At 44.3% G+C, this 8,801-nt stretch overlaps 1 protein-coding gene across 5 annotated transcripts in view; it reads left to right on the top strand.

Moving 5' to 3' along the window:
* The window catches only part of FGF1 (fibroblast growth factor 1), a 106,836-nt gene extending 98,243 nt beyond the window's left edge, over nucleotides 1-8,593 (top strand). For 3 of the 5 annotated variants that reach the window (XM_021708597.1, XM_008050120.2, XM_008050121.2), the window contains exon 4: nucleotides 5,237-8,593. In XM_021708597.1, coding sequence (XP_021564272.1) covers nucleotides 5,237-5,431 — 195 coding nt within the window. In that variant the 3' untranslated portion in view covers nucleotides 5,432-8,593. The remainder of the gene's footprint in view (nucleotides 1-5,236) is intronic. The other 2 variants (XM_008050123.2, XM_008050122.2) reach the window with 1 other exon arrangement.
* The last annotated feature ends 208 nt before the right edge of the window (nucleotides 8,594-8,801 follow it).

The following is an 8,801-nucleotide window of genomic DNA, read 5'->3' as shown; positions in this document are numbered from 1 at the left end:
AAAAAAAAAAAAAAAATTGCCAGGCCTGGTAGTGCACACTTGTAGTTCCGGCTCTTTGGAAGGCTGAGGCGGAGGGATTACCTGAACCCAGTAGGTCGAGGTTGCAGTGGCTGTGAGTGTGCCACTCCACTCCAGCCTGGGTGACAGAGTGAGACTCCTACTCAAAAAAGAAAAGAAAAGAAAAGAAAACTTTGAAAATTACTCCTTTTATTCTGGGAGGATCGACTAAAAGGATGAAAAGTTTGATAACGTGACAAATGTATCAAATGCCTCCTGTGTCTAAGAACCGCGTTGGGGACTGAAAGCGAGGTAAGGACAGATGTGCCCCGTTGAGAGGTGTGGTCTAATTGTTTTCTCAGGGGCTCGACTCCTCCACACTTCCTGTTCTTCCCTCTCAGGACTGGTGCTTTAGACAGGTTTGACCCAGGATGTATTGGTCTTTGTGAGAAAAGAATAAAAACAGAGGCAGCCTGATTTTACCCCTATTGGAGCGTCTATTAAGCTACAAGGTTTAAATGAAGAGAGAGTGGAAACCAATGACTGCAGGTTTTGAAATGACTTCTAGATGTCTACGATCCCTTCTGGGCATACTGACAGCTGGTAATTAAGGCTTGGCTCTAATACATGACCCAATCCAGACCCCTCTGTTCCCTTTTATGAAGATGCCTACAAAAAGGCAGTCTGTAGGGGGAATTTGAGTCTGGGGCTTCCTTGAACTTACATCAAATTGCCGAGTGACAGGAGGCACAGAAAATCCTCTCTTGAAGCTGTAGCCGCAGTCACCGCTCCAGATGTGAGCACGATTTTGTTTCTCTCGCCGCCCACTAGGGGTCAGGAGATGACATCATCAGGTAATAGGCAGCCTCTAGGAGGCTGTGTGCTGAAATGCAGATCAGCTGGGACCACTTCACAGGGCTTGGAACACGGGCAGTGACTGCTACATAAGTGGGGTTTTTTTCCCTAGAGACGAGGTCTCTCTGTCGCCCAGGTTAGAGCGCAGTGGCGATCATAACTCACTGCAGCCTCGACCTTCTGAGCTCAGGCCATCTTTCCGCCTCAGCCTCCCAAGTAGCTAAGGCTACAGGTGTGTGGCACCATGCCCAACTAGGGGGAGGTTTTCTGAAATGTAGTTCTCCCAAATAGTAATAAAATCAGTCATTCCATCACCCAACCAATCATTCCATCTAGGACTCATAATTGAACCTCATGCCTCTGCCACTTCGGCAAGTTACTTACCCTTAAGTACCTCACATAGGGCTTATGCAGGATCAGTGACACAGAACCACCCACCAGAGTGGCTGGCACCTTGAAGGCACTACTTCAATGGCAGCTACAAGACAAGCAGGTTGTAAGTATGTCTTAGGGTATATGTACAGTTTTATGACTTCTCCCCTTTTAAATCAATGTTGATGTTTATTATCATCTGCTTTTACTTGTACAAAAATACTGAAGCCGGGCTCGGTGGCTCAGCCTGTAATACCGTGCCTTTGGGAGGCTGAGGTGAGTGGACTGGCTGAACCCGCGGGTTCGAGACCCACCTGGGCAACTTGGCGAGACTTCATCTCTACAATAAATCAAAAAATTAGCCGGGCGTGGTAGCGTGTGCCTGTAGTTCCAGCTACTTGGAAGGCTGAGGCGGAAGGATCGCTGGAGCCCAGCAGGTCGAGGCTGCGGTGGCCGGGAGCGGCCACTGCACTCCAGTCTGGGCGACAGAGTGAGACTCCAACTCAAAAAAAATAAAATAAATAAAATAAAATAAAATAAAAAATATTGAGGGAGAACTCCCAGAATCAAATTTCCTGTAGGTTCCAGGCACCCCCTTTTCTCACCATAGCCCTAACTGTTGCTGTAATTCACCTGAAATATAATCTTAGTATATTATCCCTAAAAATCTTTACATTTTCCCCACTGAAAAGAGAAGTTCTAATATATCTCAAAGCTCTGCCTCATGCTTTTAGCAAAATTTGGTTGCTAATCCATCCTGATTCAAACTCGTATGTGTATGGAGAGTATATATTTATTTTAGAAAGTAAGTTTGAAAGACGATATGCCAAAATATTGATCTATTTATTTCTGGGGGGTAGTAAGTAGATGATTTTATAATAGGAGAATGCCTTCCTGCATTTTCCAAATTTTTTACAGTGAGTATATGTCACCTGTGTTATGGGGGAAAAAGCATGCTAAATATAAACAAGAAAGCAATAAAAACAATAGGCGTGAATCAGCAGTTAATCCACATGCCCTCAGCATCACACCCAGTGCACAGCAAGTGCTGACAAGCCCTGGTGGAAGGAGGGAGCAGCTGACTTGGCTGCTGACTCAGCCAGTGACTCAGCTGTTTTGTGTGTGTCAACTGCTCCAGTGTAATAGAAACATCAGGTGGGGAATGTGGCGGTCCTCGCCTTCGTCACAGAACACAGGCCTGACGCCCACTAAGGGGCGTCGTGGGTGAGTCCTCCCTGCAGGGGAGTGGCAACCCACACAGGTCCACACTGCCCACCCTGACAATATGCATCCAACACTAATGTCTGCACTGAGCTCCTCTAGAGGCAGCAGTCATCCAATTAAATATTATATTTATATCTCATCTGGTTCCAAAATATTTGAAGTGTCTCACCCAGTTGTCATTTCACTAGACTATGAATGAATAAGAAGCAGGATACATCCTGTTACATAGTTCCTTACTAATACAAGCTAATGGTATGGACTACTTTGCATTGTCTCATGAATCAAATTAAATTCATTACCTAGATGGTGAGCACCTATTATCTGCAAGGCTCTGTGTCTGGGGCATGGACACAGGCTGACAAGATTCCATCTCTTCTCTCAACAGGGCTTAGACTCTAAGGAGACAAACAAATCCACAAATAGAGAACAATGAACAATGTGATTGGAAACCACCAGAAAGGCAACCAGCCACCACTCTGGGGGAACAGAGACCATAGAGATCACACCACTTAGAAAGGGAGCAAAGGCAGATGTCTCAATAGACCTGTTTTAAATCCAAATATAATTTGTGTATTTTGAGAGCTTGACAAATAGTTGAAAAACAGAATTTCTCTCACTCTCTAACAGATTAATTACTAGCAAACAAAATAGCAGTTGGTAAATACGTTTCAAGTAATTGCACTATTTAATATATTGTGGCTATCAACCAGATGTGGTGACTCGTGTCTGTAATCCCAGTACTATGGGAGGCCGAAGCAGGAGGATCACTTGAGCCCAGGAGGTGGAGACCAACCTGGGAAACATAGTGAGACCCTGTCTCACACACACACACACACACACACGCACACACACACACACACCCCTATATATAAATGTATGAAGCTACCTTTCAGCATCATACAATTAACTAAATGCACTGAGCTCTGCGATGTGGATGTTCCTTTATCCACTTGACCGATCACCTTCCCAAGAACATATAGGTTGCTTCCAGTTTGTTGCCCTCATGTCCAATGCTTCAAAGACCACCCTCAAAAATACACTTACTCATCTCCTCAGGGTAAATTCCTAGAAGTGAAATATCCAGGTCAGAAGTAATTCATACCCTAAATTTTAATACATATTGCTAAATTTCCCTCAGAAAGTTTCCACCAATTTATCTCACCAACAGTCCATGAAAGTGCCTGCCTCTCACACTCTCACCAATACTAAGACTTGTCAATGTTTTTTCTCTTTGTCGATAGCATAGCCAACTTATGATAAATAATTTAATTTGCATTTTTCTTGTTAGTTATATTGGATATACTTTCAAACGTTTATTGTCCATTTTTAAAACAGCAGATAAAATATGCCATTCTGATAATGTCAAAAGTCTATATCAATCTATCTGAGGGGGACCCCAAAATAAATAAATTAATAAATTAATAAACGTTTAAAAAACATAATTATCTTTTGGAGGGCAGACCCTCTTGTATTACAGGTTTCCCCTGCTAAGGAAGTGTTCTAGGAATTCACGGGCATCAGTGTACCAGCCAGCATGGCTGTGAGAGACTGCATCCGGCTTCGGTGAATTTGTTTTTTGGAAAGTCATTCAGCATATTTGCCCATTCATGATGGGTGATTTACGAGCATACCTGCCCACTCTACCCTGAATGTTCAGCAGTTTTTGACCCCAAATGGGATGGCCCCCTGTCCCACCCTCTTTACTCACCTGATTTCACTGCAAGTGACTTTTTTTGTTTCTCCCGATGAAAAAAAGTCCGCCAAGGGAAACGTTTTGCCGATGTGGAAGAGGTGAAACATGAAATGGCAGAAGCACTAAAAGGCTTCAAAATGGATGAGTCCAAAAACTGTTTGGAGCAGTGGGAAAAGGGTCTCGATAGGTGTATTGCATCAAACGAAGGGTACTTCGAAGGTGACTGAAGTTTAAACATGGAAATTAAATACACAACTTTTTATCAATAAATTTCATATTTTGGGGGGTCCCCCTCATATAGCCTTATCTATTGTGTCTGTGCACAAAGAGATGTAGGGAGGGATGTTCAGTAATGATTGACAGTTGCTTATATCTGGGCGATGGGCTTTGGGGGAAGTTTTTTCATGAAAAAAATAAACTTATGGTTTCTTAAAACTGTAGTCCTTTTTATAAGTAGCAACACCTATATGTGTTGTCATCTTTCATAAGATTCTTTTTATAAGTAGTAAAAATAAAGTTATTTTCATTTTTAAAGACTTTTAAGTTCTAGGATAGGTTTTATGCTTAGGACAGATTTTGCATGAGCATTTATGTGCATAGCGATACTGAGGTAAAATCCTGACATTGTTAGTGAAAACCACCAGGACAAAAAGGAATGTGAGCCAGTTTTCCTTTACTCAAGTCTAATCAAGTCTTCAGGTCAAAAAACCCCACAGTCATATTTTCACCTATTTTGAATGTCTGGCCATGGACTTGCCTATGTGCCATGCCACAACAGAGGCAGACGGTCCAGCCCTGCCCTCAGGGTGCTCGTGGTAGAGCACGAGCTCCCCAGTGACAGATTCTAGAGTCTTGAGGACAAAAAATGGAAGGGGCGTTGACCATAATAGAAAATGCACATTGAAGGCTCATTCTGTGCTGGGTAACGTTCTGAGTCCTCATGGCACCCTCTGAGACAGGTCCCATCATTATCCCAGTTTTTTGGAAGAAGAGACCGCGGCACAGAGAGCTTTAGCAATTTGCCTGAGTCATACAGCTAGTAAACGGACAACCACTCACTAACAATTCTGCTCTCTTTTGGTTTCATCTTTTTAGCAGACACCAAATGAGGAGTGTCTGTTCCTGGAAAGGCTGGAAGAGAATCATTACAATACCTACGTGTCCAAGAAGCATGCGGAGAAGAATTGGTTTGTCGGCCTCAAGAAGAATGGAAGCTGCAAACGCGGTCCTCGGACTCACTATGGCCAGAAAGCAATCTTGTTTCTCCCCCTGCCAGTTTCCTCTGATTAAAGAAGTCTATTCTGGGTGTTGACCACCCCAGAGGAGCCTCGAGGGGTTCTCACCTGGTTGACCTGGAAATGCTCCCTTGACCATTGGCTGCGCTAACCCCCAGCCCACAGAGCCTGAATTCGTAAGCGACGTGCTTCTCAATGCCCAGTCACTTTTCTGCAGAGCCCTTTACCCCAGCACAGTTTGGAACAGAGGGGACCAAATTGCTTCTAGGGGCCAAATGGTTGGCCAGTCTGGGTCTGGGTCTGGATGTCCATTTGCCTCTGGGCACCTGCTGCAGGCTGAGCCCCTCAATGCAAAGGTAGGGGCAAAAGAAGTGTGTGAAGGGGTCTGCCGGGTGAGTCATTAGTAACTGCACACCACCTCCTTCTACTGAGTAAGCCCGTCTGCGACTCCCCCAAACACCTGGCATGACTCCCTTTTGTCTTTTCAGTACCCCAAAGATGCCAGCCAAGAAGCTTCGAGCTAGGTTAGAGGAAAGCAGTACTGTGTGAGCAGACACAGGGACAGAGAACCTCTGTCCCTCTCCACCCTGAGAACAGAAGTTTAAAGTAGAAAGGGAGACTGGATCTTGGTGGACAACTTAGAAGGAGGGGGTTGCAAGGCAGAATAAATGAAGGAGGGGAGGCTCAGCCACGGGAAGGGAAGCCTGTAGCCTTGGGAGTGTAGCCTTGGGAGTGTAGCCCAGAGCCTTGGGAGTCTTACCATCTCCTTGACCTTCCCACGGTTCTTCAGCAGCGGAAGCCCTGAATGGCGTCAGGTGGAGAGCATGAGATGTGGTTTCATGATCAAAGCGAGGATGCCAGGTGCGGGGAGATCCCTTTGGGTCTGGGGACTGCATGTGGGAATGATAAGCAAGAAAGGGAAACATCCGCTAAACGGCTGTAATCCCCTAAAGGGGTTGATTTTAGAAGAGAGAAGGAGAGAGAAAGTGATGCTGAGAGTCGGGCTTGGCCATGCTGAGCAGAGGCTTCTGGGTCCTATTGCAGCGCTTCTCCAGTGCTGCTGTGCTTACAAGGCTTCTGGGGACCTGGTTGGATTTAGATTCTGCTTCCATAGGTCCCGGGTGGATAACGTCTACAGTTCCAACAGGCTCTGCAGTGCTGAAGATGCTGCTGCCTCCCCACCGTACTTTAAGGAGCCCAGTCCTGGTCCTGAAGAGTGCTCTTCTAATGAAGGTGGCCCAGATTCCCGACCCTCTGCTCACCCAGGCTCGCCCTCAAAAACGCACACCCATGAGTACACCTGAGCATTCAGGCAGCATCTGCAATATGTGTACCAGTGCTAGGGAGCATGGTTTGAAGGCGCTTTGGCCCAATGCCTATAAAACACCCATTTAGAAGACATACAAAAGGGTACTTCAAAAATGTTAAACCCTCACAAACAGCTTTTCCCAAGAGACCATTTGGTGTTACCATTACTTGTATAAATATGCTTCCTGCTTAAAGTAAACTTGACCCAAGTGGCTAGCAAATTAGAAACACCATTCATCTCTGACATACAATACTGATGCCATGGAAAGGCCTTGAATAAGCCATTTAAATTTACTGTGAGAATGTATGTTCTAATCACATTTTAAAATACATAGCTCAAAAGCAGTTAAACTAATTAGTATTCAGCCACTGAGAATGATAATAATAGGATACAACATGCAAGCTACTCAATTATCTAATACTTATACTACATTTACCTATAAAATGATACTTTTCTTTGTTTTCCACTGTGCTGTTGCAAATTTTCTTTTGAAAATGAGGACTTTTAAGCAATGATATAATTGTGCATAAAAAATAATGAAAGTGTGAGCTCACGTTTTATAAGAAGTTGAAGTAATTGTTCATTGAAAACCATTCTTTAGTAACTGAACTGTCATGTTTAGAATTGAAGGACAATGGCAACATGCGAAAGTTTAAAGCAATAGTGCAATTGAAGAACTGAGCTAAATAAGTTGACAATATGGATAATCATAGTATTCTAGATTTGTACAGCAAAATGATTTCATAACTTTTTTGTTTCTGTAACTTGGATAAGATGAATCCATTTTGTTTTAGTAAATCTTTGCAGGCAAGTTAGAGATAATGCAGTGTGGCTTAACATCTCTTTAGTGTGAAGATTTGACCAGAAAATGGTACCCAGAGAGGAAATCTAAGTATTTATAATGGTCCATAATTTTTATCATATGAATCAAATTCAGCATAACATTGGCCAAGTAAAATTAAATACCATTTTTCGTAGATGAGAAGTCTGATTGCAGAGAATTACAGTAGACGCACTAATGTGATTTCGGCAGCCTCGGCCCAGTCCACATTCGTGTGTTCGTTCAATGAATATTAAGTACCTACTGTGTGCCAGGCACCGTACTGGGTCCTGGGATCCCTGGAAACCTTGTCATTTGGTTTGCTGCTGTATCCTCTCACAGGGCATTATATTTATGATGAAAGATGGTGTGAATTCATTTCTTTCAGTCAGGTATACACACAGACTTTGTAGATTCCTGCTGAGTAAACAGCAAGCCCCAGACACCCAGATTTTGGAAGAAGTAGGAACCCCCAGCATAAGCTGAGCCCCCATCAAAGTGTCAGAGGATGTGGCAAGGTAAATGTAACACTTCCAACGTCAGAAACAGGCCTGCTTCGGGGGGCTGCTTTCAAATCAGGAAAAGAGCCTGTCAGGTCTTGTAAGAAGGGAGTGGTTGGTCGTTCCCTGCTGTTTTGAACACGCTCTAGTTCCTTAACAGGGGGCCCTTCCCATTGCTCTGTCTTCCCTGAGTAAGTCCTGTAGCCACCTGCCTGTCACGTGCCTCTCATGCGACCCATTTTCAGGCCCACTCTGCGCAGCGCATCAGAAGCTTGTGTGCTTCTGGTTGTGTGCATTGGTGGCGGAGGTGAGGCCTCGGGAGACAGGATGATTCGAGTCCCTGTGGTCCAACAGTGTGCCCTACAAGAAACTGACTTGAGCATCAGCCATTAATGAAGAACTAGGATACTGCTTTGTGTCGGAGGCAAAGGATCCCAAGTCCCCAGGTCCTCCGCTTTGTAGAGCATCTGCCTACAACCAAGCTTACAGAGACCTCCGAGGAAGATGCCTGCCATTATACATCATTGTCTTTTCTTGTAGCCTAGCCTGCACCTTACAAATACTAATAAAAGTTCCATGAAGAGGTGATGCTGTCTCTGAGTTTCTGAGCCTCCTGTTGCCTCCTCTGTCTGCTGGAGGATGTCCCCTGCATCCCTGGGGCATGGTGACTTTGTCTTCTACACTCATCTTGTTGCCAGATAGGAGACTTTATTTTTATTTTATTTTATTCTGTTTTATTTTATTTCTGAGTTGGAGTCACTCCATCACCCAGGCTGGAGTGCAATGGCACACTCAC

Source organism: Carlito syrichta, unplaced genomic scaffold (genome assembly GCF_000164805.1).
Source record: "Carlito syrichta isolate Samal-C Ts95f unplaced genomic scaffold, Tarsius_syrichta-2.0.1 Scaffold143016, whole genome shotgun sequence".
Classification (NCBI taxonomy): domain Eukaryota; kingdom Metazoa; phylum Chordata; class Mammalia; order Primates; family Tarsiidae; genus Carlito; species Carlito syrichta.
The sequence above is the reverse complement of the archived record's forward strand: the minus strand, read 5'-3'. Positions and strand labels throughout refer to the sequence as shown.